Source organism: Salvelinus fontinalis, chromosome 23 (genome assembly GCF_029448725.1).
Source record: "Salvelinus fontinalis isolate EN_2023a chromosome 23, ASM2944872v1, whole genome shotgun sequence".
Lineage (NCBI taxonomy): Eukaryota > Metazoa > Chordata > Actinopteri > Salmoniformes > Salmonidae > Salvelinus > Salvelinus fontinalis.
In genome coordinates this window covers 31,084,833-31,105,944 of record NC_074687.1, presented here as the reverse complement: position 1 = coordinate 31,105,944, position 21,112 = coordinate 31,084,833, and the positions used below count along the sequence as shown (strand labels likewise).

The following is a 21,112-nucleotide window of genomic DNA, read 5'->3' as shown; positions in this document are numbered from 1 at the left end:
CTTTGCTTGTGACTGACAGGTAACAAAATAAAGAATGTCAAAGTGGAACTACATTGTGGCCTTGTTTTTTAGTATTTTTTTGCAAGTGGTAGATCTTGATTTACATTTGGACTTAGGATGTGATCTTAGGCTTAAAAAGGTTGGTGACCACTGCTCTAGAGCTATAACATCATTGTAACATGGTTACTGTAGAGCTATAACATCATTGTAACATGGTTACTCTAGAGCTATAACATCATTGTAACATGGTTACTGTAGAGCTATAACATTGTAACAGGGTTACTGTAGAGCTATAACATCAATGTAACAGGGTTACTCTAGAGCTATAACATCAATGTAACAGGGTTACTCTAGAGCTATAACATCAATGTAACAGGGTTACTCTAGAGCTATAACATCAATGTAACAGGGTTACTCTAGAGCTATAACATCAATGTAACAGGGTTACTCTAGAGCTATAACATCAATGTAACAGGGTTACTCTAGAGCTATAACATCAATGTAACAGGGTTACTCTAGAGCTATAACATCAATGTAACAGGGTTACTCTAGAGCTATAACATCAATGTAACAGGGTTACTCTAGAGCTATAACATCAATGTAACAGGGTTACTCTAGAGCTATAACATCAATGTAACAGGGTTACTCTAGAGCTATAACATCAATGTAACAGGGTTACTCTAGAGCTATAACATCAATGTAACAGGGTTACTCTAGAGCTATAACATCAATGTAACAGGGTTACTCTAGAGCTATAACATCGTAACAGGGTTACTCTAGAGCTAGAACATCGTAACAGGGTTACTGTAGAGCTAGAACATCGTAACATGGTTACTGTAGAGCTAGAACATCGTAACATGGTTACTGTAGAGCTAGAACATCGTAACATGGTTACTGTAGAGCTAGAACATCGTAACATGGTTACTGTAGAGCTAGAACATCGTAACATGGTTACTGTAGAGCTAGAACATCGTAACATGGTTACTGTAGAGCTAGAACATCGTAACATGGTTACTGTAGAGCTAGAACATCGTAACATGGTTACTGTAGAGCTAGAACATCGTAACATGGTTACTGTAGAGCTAGAACATCGTAACATGGTTACTGTAGAGCTAGAACATCGTAACATGGTTACTGTAGAGCTAGAACATCGTAACATGGTTACTGTAGAGCTAGAACATCGTAACATGGTTACTGTAGAGCTAGAACATCGTAACATGGTTACTGTAGAGCTAGAACATCGTAACATGGTTACTGTAGAGCTAGAACATCGTAACATGGTTACTGTAGAGCTAGAACATCGTAACATGGTTACTGTAGAGCTAGAACATCGTAACATGGTTACTGTAGAGCTAGAACATCGTAACATGGTTACTGTAGAGCTAGAACATCGTAACATGGTTACTGTAGAGCTAGAACATCGTAACATGGTTACTGTAGAGCTAGAACATCGTAACATGGTTACTGTAGAGCTAGAACATCGTAACATGGTTACTGTAGAGCTAGAACATCGTAACATGGTTACTGTAGAGCTAGAACATCGTAACATGGTTACTGTAGAGCTAGAACATCGTAACATGGTTACTCTACATTTTACATTTACATTTAAGTCATTTAGAAGACGCTCTTATCCAGAGCGACTTACAAATTGGTGCATTCACCTTATGATATCCAGTGGAACAACCACTTTACAATAGTGCATCTAAATCTTTTAAGGGGGGGGGGGGGGGGTTAGAAGGATTACTTTGTCCTATCCTAGGTATTCCTTAAAGAGGTGGGGTTTCAGGTGTCTCCGGAAGGTGGTGATTGACTCCGCTGACCTGGCGTCGTGAGGGAGTTTGTTCCACCATTGGTGTGCCAGAGCAGCGAACAGTTTTGACTGGGCTGAGCGGGAACTGTACTTCCTCAGAGGTAGGGAGGCGAGCAGGCCAGAGGTGGATGAACGCAGTGCCCTTGTTTGGGTGTAGGGCCTGATCAGAGCCTGAAGGTACGGAGGTGCCGTTCCCCTCACAGCTCCGTAGGCAAGCACCATGGTCTTGTAGCGGATGCGAGCTTCAACTGGAAGCCAGTGGAGAGAGCGGAGGAGTGGGGTGACGTGAGAGAACTTGGGAAGGTTGAACACCAGACGGGCTGCGGCGTTCTGGATGAGTTGTAGGGGTTTAATGGCACAGGCAGGGAGCCCAGCCAACAGCGAGTTGCAGTAATCCAGACGGGAGATGACAAGTGCCTGGATTAGGAATGTTACTCTAGAGCTATAACATTAACATGGTTACTGTAGAGCTATAACATCGTTGTAACAGGGTTACTGTAGAGCTATAACATCATTGTAACAGGGTTACTCTAGAGCTATAACATCATTGTAACAGGGTTACTCTAGAGCTATAACATCATTGTAACAGGGACAGCACTGTGTTTTTCAGGAAAACCGGTGAACCTCGCGGCTCATTTCAACTGTAAATCTCACTGTTGATTGTTTCGTATGTACACAATGATAAAGGCTAATGAAGACAAAAAATCTCAAATCTGATTGAGATAAAGTGATTGCTTTTTAAATGCTTAAACATTTTCACTCGGTCATGCCTTGACTATAGTGTATCTTTGGCTTAAGTGGAAGTTAGGATTCGCTCCTCAATCCACAGCTCTTGTGCAGAGCTGTAAATAAATATGTCTAAATCACTTCTGACTTCTTTCTGCTGGTGAAAAATGAAATGTCAGGGGACTCATGTAAAGACAACACTGGAGTCAGAGGAGCAATGACTTCCGTTCCCTGCGTGAGCTAGAAGCTAAACTAATGAGAACTTGAAATGGCTCTAACATCCTCTTCCATGCATATCTATCTGTCTGTCTGCAGGACTATCCCTCTCTGGCCCTATTGGGAGAGAAGCTGGCGGAGAACAACATCTATCTCATCTTCGCTGTGACTAAAAGGCTCTATGTCATTTACAAGGTACATTTTTTTTGTTATATAAGTTTATGTTCAGGATTGAGAGTAGCTGTGTGTATAGTGTGTACGCGTTGGTGTGTACACTTCGGTGGGTATGGTAGCCTTTGATATTGTGTTAATTGCTTTGTTATATTTGTTTCTTTTAATTAAAAAAATAATATCTGAATTTTATGTAGAATTTCACAGCACTGATACCTGGAACTACAGTGGAGATTCTGGATCAGGACTCTAAGAACATCATCCAACTCATTGTTAACGCCTACAATGTAAGTAAAGGAGCGTTCTCTCCCATTTAGAGCACAGGGTGTGTGTGTGTGCGCGCGCTTGAGAGGGAAAGAGAGTCTCTCAGCGGTCCTCTTCTGAAATGGATGTTGGTTGACAGTTGGCTGAACACGTTTTGAAACCGGGAAACAGACCGGTATAGCCTGAACCCGTCATTTTTGTTTTCCATTGCAAAACTGTGAGGCCTACTGAACATGTCCCCGGTCTCTAGAGGACAAGAGGAAGTGTTGAATGTTTATGCTTTAGCATTGGATATGGAGACCCTCATCCAGCCCCTCTATTTGCTGTGGTGATATGGAGACCCACACCCTGCCCCTCTATTTTCTGTGGTGATATGGAGACCCTCACCCTGCCCCTCTATTTGCTGTGGTGGTCTGGGGTTTACTCTACTCCTGGCTCACACTACGGCACTATCTTTAACTCTGCACTAGCACTTTATGGTTACTGAAGAAGAAGCAGGTTTATGGTGCAAATCCTGCCTGAGACACTGTTGTGCTGCTACTCCCCAGTCCCCTCCATACAGGAAATAGATTCCATTCTTCCAGTTATTTGAAGGAAGGGTTTTCAAAGGGCCTGAAAAGGGTTCTAGAAGGGATTCTTGTGTATTTTAAACACAAACGGCCATAGACTCGTGTGCTAGGAGATTTACATCTTGTCCTCGTTTACAATTCACATTTATGGAAAGATCAACAAAAAATAGAACCACCAATCTTCAATTTATGGGTCATGATAAATGTATAATCTTTGTTCTACCAAAGTTAAGCAGGGGCCTCAAATGGTCTTGAATTATAATTTGACGTTAGTGTTTATAATTGTCACAGAAGACACTCTCTCATAATCCATTCTCAAAGCATGGAATCATCCTGTCTTGTATTATTGTGTTGTGGTCTGTTGACTAAAACCTGACCATAGATCACTGAGTAAGTACTCTGACACTGTGGCTCTGGTTTGGCTATTTGGGGATCTTGAAGTCACAGTTTGTGATTTGAGAGTGGTTTGGCTACATTTCTCTAGCCCCATACCTCAGCTTACCAAACAAAGTGGCAGTCAGACTGTTGAAATGGCAGATTTAGCCTTTAATGCACTGCAGGGAAGCAGTTATATAATTCACTTTTGTTGACTAGTTGAGAGAAAACAACATTTTAAGGGAAGAACCAATCTCTTTCTCCATGTATTTTGAATTTTTTAAAACCGAAGTATTTGCCTGTTTTTAGTTAACTTTCCCCAAAAATATTTTCCAATAAAGCTGTGTTTTTTTTTGTCAAGCATTTTTTCCTTCTGTGGTTGAGAGGAACTACAACTTGATTTTGCGTAGTTAAGGACACGAGTTGAGTCTACAACTGATAATAATGGTATTTAAAAAAAATAATAATAATTTAAACAATAAAAAAAAAACTTTATTTAATAGGCAAGTCAGTTAAGAACAAATTCTTATTTACAATGACGGCCTACCAGGGAACAGTGGGATTTTTATTTAGTCAGCTCAGGGATGTCATCCAGCAACCTTTCGGTTACTGGCCCAAAGCTCTGACCACTAGGCTACCTGCCACCCCTATATACCAAGTAGCCTACATTCTATTCACTTTACACAATGGGCAGATGGCACCACATTTGGTTTCTATCATAATTGTATATTTAGGTAAGCATTTAGGTATTTCAACACATTTTGTTATCAGTTCATTGTGTTCTTTTTCCAATACAGGCCAAAACAGGGCATAGATCAATCATGGGTATCTGTCAGTCGGTCATGATTCTGACTACCCCCTTTCACAGTTCTGTAGCTTTTATGCGCTGGAGTGAACACGCAAATAAAGTACAGATAAGGCTGGCATGTAGCAGCAAAGCCACGCTATGGCACACACACGCACGCGCTCCACATCCATCCATGCCAACCGAACCGCTGTGGGTTTGGGGGAAGTTTACAAAAGACAGAATGAACTGTATAAATCTTGCTTAACCAAGGCATTTTACGCTCTTTCCAATTATCTTTTTCTCTGTTTTCCACCCTGCCTGCTAACAGATTAAATAACAGGCTCTTACTGGTTTCATTCTAAAATGCTGAGTTGTGGTGCTTCTGAGTGGATCCAGTGCCAGGGGTACTGGAAGCATTTAACATTCAAATAGTATGGAAACCACCAGGGAACCTCTGTGCCAGCTCTAATATACAGACATACTTTAATGCTCATGTGATCTATTGAGTTTGAGTTTATTTTATTTTTACAGGGACAGTGCACATTAATCAACGGTTCGTATTGATAGGAGTCTTTGCTCAGACTTGTTTGGATAGTTGACCAGTGGACCATCTGTCTAGTTTTCAAATATATTACATATTTACCACTTTGATGCAAATGTCAAAGTACTTATTCATAAGTGTGTGTCTGTTGATCTGTATATGTCTCTGTCTGTTTTTGTGTTCAAGGCATATGTATCTGTGAGTTCATCCAATCTCTCTCTCTCTCTCTCTGTCTGTGTGTCCTCCCTCCAGAACATCCGGTCCAAAGTGGAGCTGACTGTGTGGGATCAACCTGAAGACCTCAGTCTGTCCTTCACGGCCACCTGTCAGGACGGACAGCCCCTACCAGGCCTCAGGAAGTGTGCCGACCTCAAGATCGGAGACACGGTGAGTCTCTCAGACCTCCTGGCTTCCTATGGATTTGCACTATCAGGCCAAGCTGGAAAGTCAAAATTGGCTATATCGTGAAAATGTATATAAACGAAAATACGCTTTTTGGTCTTCATCAAAAGTTAGGGTTGGTTATAAAATCAGATCTTTAGGTCTTTGTAGTTTGCAGCTTTGCCTGATAGTGACTAGTGAACCTTTCCCAGCCTGCCTAATGTACAGGTGATCTGACTGTCATGTCATGGACAACATGTGAACGATGCAACACAACTGTAACAGGATGTAATTCCAGCCTGTGGACAGATGCATCATGGGGTATTTGCATTAGGGCTTAGTTAGCCCAGTGGCATGTCTCTCGGCAACACTGACAGGAATATCATGGATATCATTCACCCAGCCAGCGAATGACTGACTAAAGAAAGAAAGTTGTGACTTGGCAGCACAGTGTGACTTTTCAATCCTCTTCAGTTTGCAGTTCCTGTTTGGTTAAATTAAACTGCAGTTGCCGGGAGACTAAAGGAGCGATATCGGCCATGTCTTAGACTCTGAGAAAAAGAGAGATTGAGTGAGAGAACAACAATGTTGTTGCTTTGCTTACTCTCTTTAACAGTTAACATATGTGTGCGCTCAAATTTGACCCTGCTTAATGTATTTGATATGAGCAGACCATGACTGAAATAATGCAAACATATTCTTTCCCTTGGAAGAAAGCAAACTGGGGGTGGCAAAAATGCTTCTGTCTGTTTTGGAAAAAATATTAGTCATGGTGTCCATCCCTTCTCTGGGACTCCAGAATGTCCTGTCTCCAACCAACACACACACATACTCTGTCAACACACGGCTGTCTCGGCAGATACTGGCCATTCTCAAGGCAAGGGTCACCCTCTTCCTGGGATAGCAGTGGGAGTTTGAACTGACTCAACTTATTCTTGGCTTCTGAACACTGCAATTGGAAATCAGTTGTGCTTTCCAAACAGCCCTCCAAATAAGCTATTTTGGATGGCTTTGGATGAAGTAGTCTATGGGTGATGTGGCATCAGTAGCCTCCACAGAAAGCATTTTAGTGTGAGTAGACCTACGTATAGGGGGGGGATAATAATTTGGCATCGGAATAATATTTTAGCTGGCTTTTTAATTGGGTTCCAACATGTTCTTGCCATTTTAGATGGAATGCGTTCTTCTCTTCCTTTGTTTCAGCAAACAAAACTCTAAGAAAGGTCAGGTGACGTGAGATCACTGCACATCTTAATTGCTTTGAATTCTGCACTGCTCAAATCCTCAGGCCCCAATGAGGATTTGTACAGGATCTATTGAAATGCTCAGCAAGGGGCTACTTTGTACACTCCACCACGCAGAGATCCGACCCTGTGGAATTCTTCTTCCCAAAGCCCCAGTGTCTCCCTCACTGATTCCTTATTTGTCTTAATTGAATGTAGGAAATAAGGATGGTGTGTGGGGATGGAGGGTGAATGAATAATAGTAGTGAATGGGGGAATCACATCTCTGCATGGCCAGGGTGATGGGTCTAACTCTGTCTTTTGTTCTGCAGCGGGGGTATTTTCTCTGCAGGCGTCTGAGTGCTAATCTGTCCTCCTAAAAAGGTGAGGAACGAGGACGCGAGGAATAGAGGGAGGAGGAATTGGGAAAGTTCCCAGGTGTCAGTCACAGGGTCTCTGGCTGCAGCCTTGCTCTGGGGCCTGAAGCTGCATGTCAATGTCCTCACTACAAAAGTTAGAGAAAGAAGGGTTGGTGAAACCAGATGCGATTTTAACGAACAAAGACGACGTGGTAACAAATGTGTGTTAGACCCAGTGTACAAACTTAAGCCCACCTTCCTTTCACTGCGACACTCTCAAACCTTAAAGAGTACTAAATATTTCCCATATAGATGTAGGATCTTAATTTGACCAGTATAGTCCATAATGTTGCTTGATCCGTGTTTAGACTATTAGCTGACCAAAATTATGCTACATGAAAAGTGCAATGTTAATATAATTGTGTCTTAGTGTGGGTTGTCACTGAATTTATGTAAATCATGAAGCTCATCTGCATTTCTCTGCAACAAAAATAAGATCGTGTACAGTACCTTTAGAAAGTATTCATACCTGTAGACATATTCCACACGCTGTTGTTACAGCCTGAATTCAAAATGGACAAACAAACACCCCATAATCACAAAGTGAATGTTTTTAGAAATGTTGGCAAATTTATTGAGATAGAAATATCTCATTTACATAAGTATTCACACCCCTGAGACAATACTTTGTAGAAGCACCTTTGGCAGCAATTATAGCTGTGTCTTTCTGGGTAAGTCTGTAAGAGCTTTCCACACCTGGATTGTAGAACATTTGCCAATGTGTTATTTTCAAACTTCTTCAAGCTCTGTCAAATTGGTTGTTGATCATTGCTAGACAACCATGTTTAGGTCTTGCAGTAGATTTAAGTCAAAACTGTAACTCGGCCACTCAGTAACATTCACAGTATTCTTGGTAAGCTACTCCAGTGTAGATTTGGCCTTGTGTTTTTAGGTTATTGTCCTGCTGAAAGGTGAATAGATCTCCCAGTGTCTGGTGGAAAGCAGACTGAACCAGGTTTTCCTCTGGGATTTTTGCCTGTTCTTAGCTCCATTCCATTCCTTTTTTTATCCTGAAAAACTCCACAGTTCTTAACGATTACAAGCATACACATAACATGATGCAGCACCACTAGGCTTGAAAATATGGAGAGTAGTACTCAGTACCACTCAGTAAAACAAAGGTGGTGGGGGGAGGTTAATGTAAATAGTCCGATTGGCCATTTCATTAATTGTTCAACAGTCTTATGGCTTGGGGGTAGAAGCTGTTAAGGAGCCTTTTGGTCCTTGACTTGGTGCTCCGGTACCGCTTGCCATGCGGTAGCAGAGAGAACAGTCTATGACTTGGGTGACTGGAGCCTTTGACAATTTTTTGGGGGCCTTCCTTTGACACTGCCTAGTATATGGGTCCTGGATGGCAGGAAGCTTTCCCCCAGTGATGTACTGGGCCATATGCACTAGAGGTCGACCGATTAATCGGAATGGCCGATTTAATTAGGGCCGATTTCACGTTTTCATAACAATCGGTAATCTGCATTTTTGGACACCGATCATGGCCGATTACATTGCACTCCACGAGGAGACTGCGTGGCAGGCTGACTACCTCTTATGCGAGTGCAGCAAGGAACCAAGGTAAGGTGCTAGCTAGCATTAAACTTATCTTATAAAAAAACAATCAATCTTAACATAATCACTAGTTAACTACACATGGTTGATGATATTACTAGTTTATCTAGCTTGTCCTGCGTTGCATGTAATCGATGCAGTGCCTGTAAATTTATCATTGAATCATAGCCTACTTTGCCAAACGGGAGATTTAACCAGCGCACTTGCGGAAAAAATGTTGCACCATTTGCACCAATGTGTACCTAACCATAAACATCAACGCCTTTCTTAAAATCAATACACAGAAGTATATATTTTTAAACCTGCCTATTTAGTTAAAAGAAATTCATGTTAGCAGGCAATTATTCAACTAGGGAAATTGTGTCACTTCTCTTGCGTTCTTTGCAGGCAGAGTCAGGGTATCTGCAACAGTTTGGGCCGCCTGGTTCGTTGCGAACTAATTTTCCAGAATTTTACGTAATTATGACATAACATTGAAGGTTGTGCAATGTAACAGGAATATTTAGACTTATGGATGCCACCCGTTAGATAAAATACAGAACGGTTCTGTATTTCACTGAAAGAATAAACGTTTTATTTTCGAAATGATCGTTTCCGGAGTTGACCATATTAATGACCTAAGGCTCGTATTTCTGTGTGTTATTATGTTATAATTAAGTCTATGATTTGATAAAGCAGTCTGACTGAGCGGTGATAGGCAGCAGCAGGCTCGTAAGCATTCATTCAAACAGCACTTTCCTGCGTTTATGACTTCAAGCCTATCAACTCCCGAGGTTAGGCTGGTGTAACCGATGTGAAATGGCTAGCTAGTTAGCGGCGTGCGCGCTAATAGCGTTTCAAACGTCACTCGCTCTGAGACTTGTAGTAGTCGTTCTCCTTGCTCTGCAAGAGCCGCGGCTTTTGTGGAGCGATGGGTAACGATGCTTCAAGGGTGGCTGTTGTCGATGTGTTCCTTGTTCGAGCCCAGGCAGGGGCGAGGAGAGGGACGGAAGCTATACTGTTACACTGGCAATACTAAAGTGCCTATAAGAACATCCAAAAGTCAATATGAAATACAAATGGTTTAGAGAGAAATAGTCCTATAATTCCGATGATAACCTCAACCTAAATCTTCTTACCTGGGAATATTGAAGACTCATGTTAAAAGGAACCACCAGCTTTCATATGTTCTCATGTTCTGAGCAAGGAACTTAAATGTTAGCTTTTTTACATGGCACATATTGCACTTTTACTTCTCCAACACTTTGTTTTTGCATTATTTAAACCAAATTTAACATGTTTCATTATTATTTATTTGAGGCTAAATTGATTTGATTGATGTATTATATTAAGTTAAAATAAGTTAAAATAATTCAGTATTGTTGTAATTGTCATTATTACAAATAAATTAAAACATCGTCTGATTAATCGGTATCAGCTTTTTTGGTCCTCCAATAATCGGTATCGGCGTTGAAAAATCATAATCGGTCGATCTCTAATATGCACTACCCTAGTAGCGCCTTATGGGCGGATGCCGAGCTGTTTCCATACCAGGCGGTGCTCTCTGATGCAGCTGTAGAACGTTTTGAGGATCTGGGGACCCATGCCAAATATTTTCCGTCTCCTGATGGGGAAAAGATGTTGTCGTGCCCTCTTCGCAACTGTATTGGTCTGTTTGGACCATGATCGTTTGTTGGTGATGTGTTGTCCTGGCACCACACTGCCAGGTCTCTGACCTCCCTATAGGCTCTCATCGTTGTGTGCCATGACCACTTCATGCCTAACAACGTGAGTGCTACGGGGCGGTAGTCATTTAGGTAGGTTACTTTCGCATTCTTGGGCACAGGGACTATAGTGGTCTGCTTGAAACATGTAGGTATTACAGACTTGGTCAGGGAGAGGTTGAAAATGTCAGTGTAGACACTTGCCAGTTGGTCCACGCATGCTTTGAGTACACGTCCTGGTAATCCGTCTGGCCCCGCAGCCTTGTGACTGTTGACCTGTTTAAAGGTCTTGCTCACATCAGCTACGAAGAGCGTGATCACACAGTCGTCCGGAACAGCTGGTGCTCTCATGCATGCTTCAGTGTTGCTTGCCTCGAAGCGAGCATAAAAGGCATTTAGCTCGTCTGGTAGGCTTGCGTCACTAGGCAGCTCGTGGCAGGGTTTCTCTTTAGTCCGTAATAGTTTGCAAGCCCTGCCACATCCGACAAGCGTCAGAACCGGTGTAGTAGGATTCAATCTTAGTCCTGCATTGATGCTTTGCCTGTTTGATGGTTCGTCTAAGGGAATAGCTGAATTTCTTATAAGCGTCCGGAGTGGTGTCCCACTCCTTGAAAGCGGCAGCTCTAGCCTTTTTAGCTCAGTGCAGATGTTGCCTGTAATCCATGGCTTCTGGTTGGGATATGTACGTACTGTCACTGTGGGGGATGACGTTGTCGATGCACTTATTGATGAAGCCGGTGACTGAGGTGGTATACTCCTCAATGCCATTTGATGAGTTCCGGAACATATTGCAGTCTGTGCTAGAAAAACAGTCCTGTAGCGTAGCATCCGCGTCATCTGAGTGGTTTCCTCCCTCCCCGGCAAATGAGTTAGGAAGTGCGCCTATATCTTTGTAGTGAATGGGTGTACTGTATTGATACACCATCCAAAGTGTAATTTAATAACTTCACAAGGCTCAGAGATATTCAATGTCTTGTCTACCGATACGTGTACTTTTTGTGAGGCGTTGGAAAACCTCCCTGGTCTTTGTGGTTGAATCTGTGTTTGAAATTCACTGCTGGACTGAGGGACCTTAAAATTATCTGTATGTGTGAGGTACAGAGATGAGGTAATCATAAAGTTACGTTTAACACTATTACTGCACACTGAGTGAGTCCATGCAACTTATGTGTCTTGCTAAGCAAATGTTTTATCCAGAACTTATTTAGGCTTGCCATAACAAAGTGGTTGAATACTTGACTCAAGACAGACTTTGGTGATTCATCTGCTGCTCTCTCCGTTCCACTCCTCCATTCCATCCCTCTCTCACAATCACAGCAGTAATGTCCTGGGATTTGGTTCCCTGCCTTTTTTATCCAGCAGCTTTATCTCATGGTTGCTAGTTTCCCTAACGAGCCACATGGTTAAAGGAGATGGGTTCCTCGTGACTCACTCCCCTAAATCTCATTACCTCATTAGGAAGAGCACTGTGCTGTAGTGGAAGAGGCAAACAGCAGACAAGCAGTTCTTCCATGTGTTATGTGGGCCCTTCCTTCCTGTGGACTCTGATTGGAGGCTTATCTAGTACTCAGCAGGAACATACCACAACTCTGCTTTCATGTCCTGTTCTTCTGCCATGCTGTGCTTGTGGATGACAATAGCTTTGTTATTGATGTATTTTTTTTTTGACTCGTGTTTCTGTATTACCTACAGACATTCATCACTTACTAACTAGATCAATGGTTTGGGTTGGACAGATGATGCAGGTTGATGTCATAAGTGTTTACTCCACACACAGCCACACACTCATATTGTACAGCGTTTCATATTAGTCAGCGGCTCACCCAGTAGGGTCTATGGTACTATGACCTCTTCACCACTAAGCCTGTTGATGTTCACTTCTCATTGAAAGAGGAAGGGAAGATGGAAGACATTGATGGCCTAGGAGACCCATAGAGAGAGAGCGAAAGGTCCTTCATTCTGAGTGACACGCCGATGCTCTTTCTCTCCTGAAGACTCAGATCGTTGCGTGCAGAGCTGCTGCCAACATCAACATGGCCCAAGCATCTGAGTGTTTGGCTTTGGGGCTGCAGTCCAGAAGGCTATGGCCTTCAGTCTTGGGAGATAAACTACAAAGCACAGCATTTCCCCCCTCACATCCCTGCCTCTCCACCTCCAATGACCCCTCTGGGCTCAACACTGCCAAAGGGCACATAGGCTACCTGTAGACGTGTGTGTGCGCTTCTTCACTCATCGAGAACCACTGGGAGAAAGAGAATGATGTGGAAGAGTGAACCTTATGAGACCTACGTCATGGAAGGACATCCTTCCTGAAATACCCCTACAGCTGCCACAGATTAGCTTTTCTCTATGCTCAAATATTTCTGTGGTTGAACGTATCCATGCTCTCATCCAGAGCTCTGTTATGTATTGAAAAGTTAACCACATTTCATATGTATTCTAATTGATGTTATTGAAGTCGGTCCTTGTGTTTTTCTTTGGGCAGAATTACCCAGTTTTAAAGATGTTTTGCCTCAGAGCGTTTTCCAATGCGCCAAAGGTTATATGGAAGGTGATGATATGTCAACTGACATATATACTGTACATTGCAGTTTTGTAGATTCATGGTAGTATCAGTTTAACTGGAGGAATTCACACCATTATCCCATCTAAAGGGAGTGAAACCACAAAGAATAACACACTGCCTCATCTACGACAGGCAGTCGCATGCACACACACACACACACACTGGAGATGGTTGCTGTGGCAGTTGAGCTACAGAGATGGAAACAGTAATGCGCTGCAAATCAAATGTTATTTGTCACATGCTTCGGAAACAACAGATGTAGATTAACAGGGACATGCTTGCTTCCGGGTCTTTTTACAACAATGCAGAGTTAAAGATAAAAAATAGAATTGGTGACACGAGGAATAAATACAGTGAATAACAATAACCAGTAAAAATGACATGGATCGCGGGTTAGTGATCGCTCATCTGGGGCCGATTGCACCAGTTGGTTGTAAATGGGTCGTATCTTTACGTTCGACATGCTCTACGTGGACGTAAATATTATACCTGTTGCATCACCTGGCCGTAAGCCCTTCTATGAGCTGTGCCTGGGCGTAAGCCCTTCTATGAGCTGTGCCTGGGCATAGACTCTACGCCTGGTCGGGAGGCGGGACTATGCTATTCTTTTTTGTACATACCATGAAAGAACAATCTATATTTTCTAAAGGATGTGAGTCGTGTTCATATTTCACAACCTCCGGGCTTTTCGAGTTGCCTATGCGCGAGTCAATAGCAAAATAATACACTTGATTTATGCTACATTACAGCATGCAAAATGTGTCTGATCAGATATTAGAAAACTAATAGATGAGCTGCCACCTCCACTTTTATAATAGCTCATTTCTCATTTACATAAGTATTCACACCCCTGAGTCAATGTCAGAATCACCTTTGGCAGCGATTTCAGCTGAGAGTCTTTCTGGGTAAATCTTTAAGAGCTTTACACACCTGGGTTGTACAATATTTGCCCATTTATTCTTTAAATTCTTCAAAAACTTGCTGTTCAAATTTGTTGATCATTGATAGACAACCATTTTCAGGTGTTGCCATAGATTTTCAAGTAGATTTAAGTCAAAACTGGAACTTGGCCACTCAGGAATATTCACTGTCTTCTTGGTAAGCAACTCCAGTGTCGTTTTAGTCTTGTTTTAGGTTATTGTCCTGCTGAAAGGAGAACTGTCCTGAACCAGGTTTTCCTCTAGGATTGTGCCTGTGCTTAGCTCCATTCAATTTATTTTTTATCCTGAAGAATAGCTCCCCGGTTCTTGACGATTACAAGCATACCCATAACATGATGCAGACACCACTTTGCTTGAAAATATGGGGATTGGGACTCCGTAATATGTTTGGGGTAAATCCAATGCAACACACTTTGTATTTAGGACAAAAAAGTAAATGGCTTTGCCACATTTTCTTCAGTATGACTTAAAGGTACATTTATTTTTTTAAAAAAGAAAGTTTTAACTAGGCATGTCAGTTAAGAACAAATTCTTAGTTACAATGACGGCCTACCCCGGTCAAACCCGGACGACGCTGGGCCAATTGTGCAACGCTCTATGGGACTCCCAATTACGGCCGGTTGTGATTCAACCTGGATTCAAACCAGGGAATGTAGTGTTGCCTCTTGCACTGAGATGCAGTGCCTTAGACCGCTGTGCCACTCGGGAGCCCCATGCCTTGTTGCAAACAGGATGCATGTTTTGCAATATTTTCGTTCTGTACATGCTTCCTTTTCACTCTGTCAATTAGGTTTGTAACTACAATGTTGTTGATCCATCCTCAGTTTTCTCCTATCACAGCCATTAAACTGTAACTGTCTTGAAGTCAGCGTTGGCCTCATGGTGAAATCCCTGAGCGGTTTCCTTCCTCTCCGGCAACTGTCTGCTTTTTAAAAACGTTTTATTCCCATCTAAAGAAGGTTTTCTTCTTTGCGAGGTTTTGAAATTCACTGCTCAACTGAGGGACCTTACAGATACTTGTATGTGTGAGGTAAAAAGATGAGGTAGTCATAAAAAAATTATGTTAAGAACTATTATTGCACAGAGAGTGAGTCCATGCAACGTATTATGTGACTTGTTAAGAACATTTTTACTCCTAAACTTATTTAGGCTTGCCATAACAAAGGGGTTAAATACTTATTGACTCAAGACATTTCATATGTTTTTATTTTTATTCATTTGTAAAAAAAAAAAAAAAAAAAAAGATTTTAAAAACACTACCCCATAATGTCAAAGTGGAGGTGTGTGTGTGTGTGTTTAAGCCAGTGACAAAACATCTCAATTGAGCCCATTTTTAAATTCAGGCTGTAACACAACAAAATGTGGAAAAAGTCAAGGTGTGAATACTTACTGAAGGCACTATAGCCTAGGCTACTACGTGAGTGAGGAGCAAAATAATCCACTTGTTTATACTAGGCTACCTTAGACTACATAACATGCTAGCAAAATGTTCTGATAATGCTGTTAGATGAGCAAACTAGACTAGATTATCATTATGAACACTGACCTCAATTTGACTAACATTTTCCCAGCCTAATTATAATCAAATATCCAAACAGACATTCCGGTAAACAAAAATCTTGACGATTGATTTATAAAGACTATTCCCCACGCTTGTCATAAAACAGCGCGATAATATTGTCCCAATGATAAGGGGCTGAAATTATAGTTGACCACACGGCTATTGCTTTAAAGTATTGAAAAAAGTTCAATGACTTTGGGAGTTTCAGTAAGCAACAATATGATAAATGCCTTCAATAGCATTAGCCTACTTTATCCAATAACTTCATCATTCAGTGATATTCATTCCACAGTAATTATTGATTGATTGATCCATCAAGGTATGGTTAAGAAAACAACATGCATGCATAGTGGGTGGGCTTTGAAGTGATGGGACATGCCTCGCAAAGTTTAAAACTGCCACGAGAACAGTAACAGCCTAGTAATGGGTGCTGCCTAGCAACCACCATTATGAAGCATCAAATCTTGTGCATTGCTTAATCATTGCTTACGCTGGATTTAGCTACGACTAGTCTTTTTGGTTGGTGCAGCAGGTGTAAATTCCGATCCCAAAGTCGGACATAGATACACCTGACCTAGCATTTTAAGACTTTTTTATTTATATATTTTTTTACACCCAACTGGTGTGTCTGGCCCCTGGTGTCCAAAAGCTATTTTCAGTCATAACAAATGATGGTGGAGACGGTGTTAAAAATATTTTTCAGCATAAAAAAAACAAATATTTGAGAATTATTCCGGAGTCCATAAAACATCTGCTATCCACTGCAGCACCATCTTCCAATCAACGTAACTGTTGAGACAAGCCAATCTAAAGGGAGGGTGGAGGTTCTGTCTTGTTCAGACTTCCTTCCCCAGAGCAATCAAATGGGTGGAGGTCTTGTCTGTGTCATCTGCTGCTTGAATTGGCTGTGATTAATCAACTAACTGGCTCAAAGCCACAAACTGTCCTCTGATCGCTCTCCTCTGATCGCTCTCTCGATCTCTCGCGCTTTCTCTCTCTCTGAGATAATTCCACATGTATAAACACAGCTTGCAGGTCAAATGGAGATCACAGCCAAGCCTTAATATGAGCAAAATGGGTTTATCTGGAGGTAGATGGTGTAATTGTGATGGATCCAGATTGAGACCATTTTAAAATCCAGTTATGAGTATGACGTAGGTTTGTTTAAAACTCCTTGATTGAGAAATTCTCAAATTGTGGCAATTTGTGTAATTCCAGTCCATATACTAACCCTGTTGTACTGTTCTTCTTTCTTCCAGGTGTCCTTCAACGTGAGTGTGGACGCTAGGGGCTGCCCCGCCCCTGGCACCCAGCAGAGATTCACCATCAAACCTGTGGGCTTCAAGGATCGTCTGGAGGTGTCAGTGGACTACCGCTGTGACTGTGGCTGCACCGACTGGACCCAGGCTAACAGTAGCCGCTGCAGCTCCATCGGACAGTACACCTGTGGTACCTGCCGCTGTGACCCGGGCTACCTGGGAGCCCGCTGTGAGTGCCAGGAGGGCGAGGCTGGCAGCAAGTACCTGAGCGCCTGTAGAGAGGAGGAGGGGAAGCAGATCTGTGGTGGGAGAGGGGAGTGCAGCTGTAACCAGTGCCTCTGCTACGAGTCAGAGTTCGGGAAGATCTACGGGACCTTCTGCGAGTGTGACGACTTCTCCTGCGCCCGACACAAGGGCATCCTCTGCTCAGGTAGGTGTGCAAAGAGAAGGGAGCACTGCCGCTACTTTGCTCTCCAAATTGCTGGATCTCCTCTCTACTTCTGCATGTGTACAACATAAATGATTCAGACATACACAGTAGTGCTTCGTACAGTACCTGATACATGTGCAGAAACACGAGTCCTTGTTGTGTCGCTGTTGAGGGTGTGTCTAAGTTGGCTTGTGCTGTCATGTTGATGCTAAGAGACGCATTCAATTCATGTTTATTGATCTACAAGGCTGTACGATAGTAGTGAGCAGGTGGGATGTTGTTTCCAGGGTCTGTTACCACATCACTCTGGTCTGTGTTTATTAGGCAGGTTGGCATTTATTGAGATGACTCATGTACTGGAGGCAGCTCTGCAGAGTGGTCACTAGCTGGCACTACCAAAACGTCATATTGATTTTAAACCTAACCTTTACCACACTGCTAACCTTAATGCCTAACCTTAAATGAAGACTAAAAAGCTAGTGTTTTTTTCATGAATTTTTATTGCCAATTTGTACTTTGCAGCATGCCCATGTAGTGGAAACCACTTAGTTCTTTCTGCCTCCAATGCAAGACTCATGACAATAAACGTCAACCTGCATTTATTAGAGGAAAAGCAGCCTGTTCGTGGTGCAGCGTTGAACACAGCCCTGCAGGTCTTCTACTATTTTTGTGTGTGAAAGGGTACTTTTTGTGTGTGTTAATACTAAACCATACATGTTCGGATGTTTTTTTATGATAAATGTCTCTTGATTCTGAATTTCTTCTTCGGGAAAGGTAAAGTGCTCAGGAACAGCTGTTGGGAGCCAGTTCGTTGTGCAGTTCATGTTTTACTATCTCTAGCTGAGCTGTGTTCTCTGGGTGCTTTGGGACCCTGGAGAGTTGGGGTGGCTGTGTGCAGGATTCAGGAATGAATTCTAGATCCAGACCACCAATATTTTTTCTCCCCAACTATTCATGTGCTCTATTGATTAAATGTGCATGTGCTGATGTTGACCACAAATCCTGTTTTCTCCTGCCTGAGGGTCTTGCTTGCTTTGAAGCCCATGCCCTAGTTTTCTCTCACACTGTCCTGGGCAGCAGGCAGGGTTGCTAGCTGGGAGCAACTTAGTGACATACTAAACAGGCTGTCCTATTGGATTCCCAGAACATCGGGTCCAGTCCAAGTAGCCTCTGTGCGTTTTGGGTCGAGACCTGCTGGATGTTGGCCAAGGGCCCCTGGCTCATCCCCAAGCTAACGGCTGTTCCACCAAACCACAGAGGGAGCTTTGTAACAGAGGCCCTGCTCAGTGCCTTGTGTATTGCCAAATACAATGCATGGGTCTATACTCAGTTAAAATGCCTTGTTTCGTTTAGTCAGCAGGACCAAGCAGTGGACAAACACAAAATGGACCATTTGTTTGTCGGTTGGTCGGACCATGAGTAGGCCCTTAGGGTAGGATGATAACTGGAAGGGGTGGGGTAGTAATTAAATCTTAACAGTCCAGTGTGCTCTGTGGCCCCCCACATTCTCTCTCACACACACACACGTGCGTGCGCACACACCTCCTCGCTGTGCATGGTTGGCTCAGTCTATAATGAGTTCCTAATGAATCTGAATGAATGTCCTCTCTCCCACACTTCTCTGGCACTGTTACTTAATCGTGTAATAAACAGTGTTGTAAAATAATTCTGTATACCACCATTGGTCCCCTAAACCCACTAATGGTTATGGGGAGGTTCAGACTCTGTACAGAGTCCCATTCTCCTCCTGTTACATGCCATGTAAACAGTATTGTGCAATAGGTTAGATTGCTTACGCTGTGATGATAGCAGCTCATTTGCTCTGTGTTGTGCTAGGAAGAGAAGCTGGTTTGGATTGAACTGCAGGATCCAGACTGATTAACTGCCGGAAGGCATTGGTCATTATTAAAGAGGAAATAAATTGGTGCGTTGTCCTTGGGTGGGTTCTCATTTCTAGCTCAAAGCATTTAAATTCTCCCAGCCTTTTCATGATAACCGCATTGTCTGCAAGAAATCTTGAAGTTTATCTTGTTGTTTTGATACGCTTGTTCTGAATCAAATCACTGTATCTACTCACGACTGCTCATGCTGTAAAAACAGTCCAGTTCAAAGTGAATGGCACAGATCCATATATAGTAATAGCATATTTGCATATAGTCCTACTGCAGCTCTGATTAGTTATGGCACACCGGTCTGTGTAGAGTACGGGCCAGCCTGAGTTGTGCTTGTCAATGCAATAGAATTCTACTCCGATGCGTTCTGCCTACAACAATCTCTTGCGTAGTTAGTTTTGCATACTAAGTCTTGCATAGACCACAAGCATTTCGCTATACCTGCAATAACATCTTCTAAATTTGTGTATGCGACCAATAAAACTTGATTTAGTAGGTTGCTTTGAAAGTGACTAATATTGCATTGATTCGATTACAATTACCACAGTAAAGGAAAATATTGATAGTGTTAACTAACGGGGAAAACTCTAGAAAGTTGTGTGAAGTTCAATCTCGTGCTTCTCTGGGTTCTCTGATATTTCTTCTGCGCGGCAGTGTATTAGCCAGACCTACATGAAGCTGAGGGGGTCAGGGGTTAGGCTAGAGACCAGTGTAGCAGCCAGGCCTACAAGAGGCTGAGGGGGTCAGGGGTTAGGCTAGAGACCAGTGTCGCAGCCAGGCCTACATGAGGCTGAGGGGGTCAGGGGTTAGGCTAGAGACCAGTGTAGCAGCCAGACCTACATGAGGCTGAGGGGGTCAGGGGTTAGGCTAGAGACCAGTGTAGCAGCCAGGCCTACATGTGGGGGTCAGGGGTTAGGCTAGAGACCAGTGTAGCAGCCAGACCTACATGAGGCTGAGGGGGTCAGGGATAAGGCTAGGGACCAGTGTAGCAGCCAGGCCTACATGAGGCTGAGGGGGTCAGGCTAGAGACCAGTGTAGCAGCCAGGCCTACAGGAAGCGGCTCCTTCTTACTAGGGCCTTGACTCTTTTCCTTCTCCTTGATGCTTCCCTCCGTCTAATCTGATTACTGTGTCACGGCCAAAATGCACACCAGACCAGGAACCAAGAATATTGGTTCCTGCTTACTCACTAAAAGACAGCTGTGGAGAGAGACAAGAGTGGGTCCCACTCTTCTTGTAAATAGAGCTCTGAGGTTATATCGTAGTACTACTACAGTACACAATGATTCTTTTTTTTTTTACCAGAATCTTTTTACTGCAGTTATAAATACACAGATATTTGACTGTGCCAACCTGTACTGTCCTCTCTGTGTTTCTGGAATGTAGCTATGTAGCTTTTACCAACACTATTTCACTACCTACTGTTTTTGAGTATGTTGTTTCCTTCTGCTCTTTGGAGGAAAGGAATCTCTTCCTAGATTCCTTCTTTGATAGCTTTAGCAGCCATGCTCTTGTTTGCCCTGGCCCTCTGAGTAGAGTGAGGAGGACCGATAGATGGAAGCCAGGCACGCTCCACACCCAGCTGTTGCTGTTGTCATGTCTGTGCTGCCTGGTGCTGTGGTGATATAATATAGCACCAAGCCAAACCTCCCATAGAGCCTAACCGCCTACAGTCTGGTTTTTCTGGCCAGTGACTGTCAGTGTGGCTGTGTCATC

At 42.8% G+C, this 21,112-nt stretch overlaps 1 protein-coding gene across 3 annotated transcripts in view; it reads left to right on the top strand.

Moving 5' to 3' along the window:
- Positions 1 to 21,112, top strand: part of LOC129821117 (integrin beta-5-like) — a 66,057-nt gene that overhangs the window by 15,124 nt on the left and 29,821 nt on the right. For all 3 annotated transcript variants that reach the window (XM_055878429.1, XM_055878426.1, XM_055878427.1), the window contains exons 7-10: positions 2,852 to 2,947; positions 3,121 to 3,210; positions 5,712 to 5,846; positions 17,076 to 17,505. In XM_055878429.1, the coding sequence (XP_055734404.1) occupies positions 2,852 to 2,947; positions 3,121 to 3,210; positions 5,712 to 5,846; positions 17,076 to 17,505 (751 nt within the window). The remainder of the gene's footprint in view (positions 1 to 2,851; positions 2,948 to 3,120; positions 3,211 to 5,711; positions 5,847 to 17,075; positions 17,506 to 21,112) is intronic.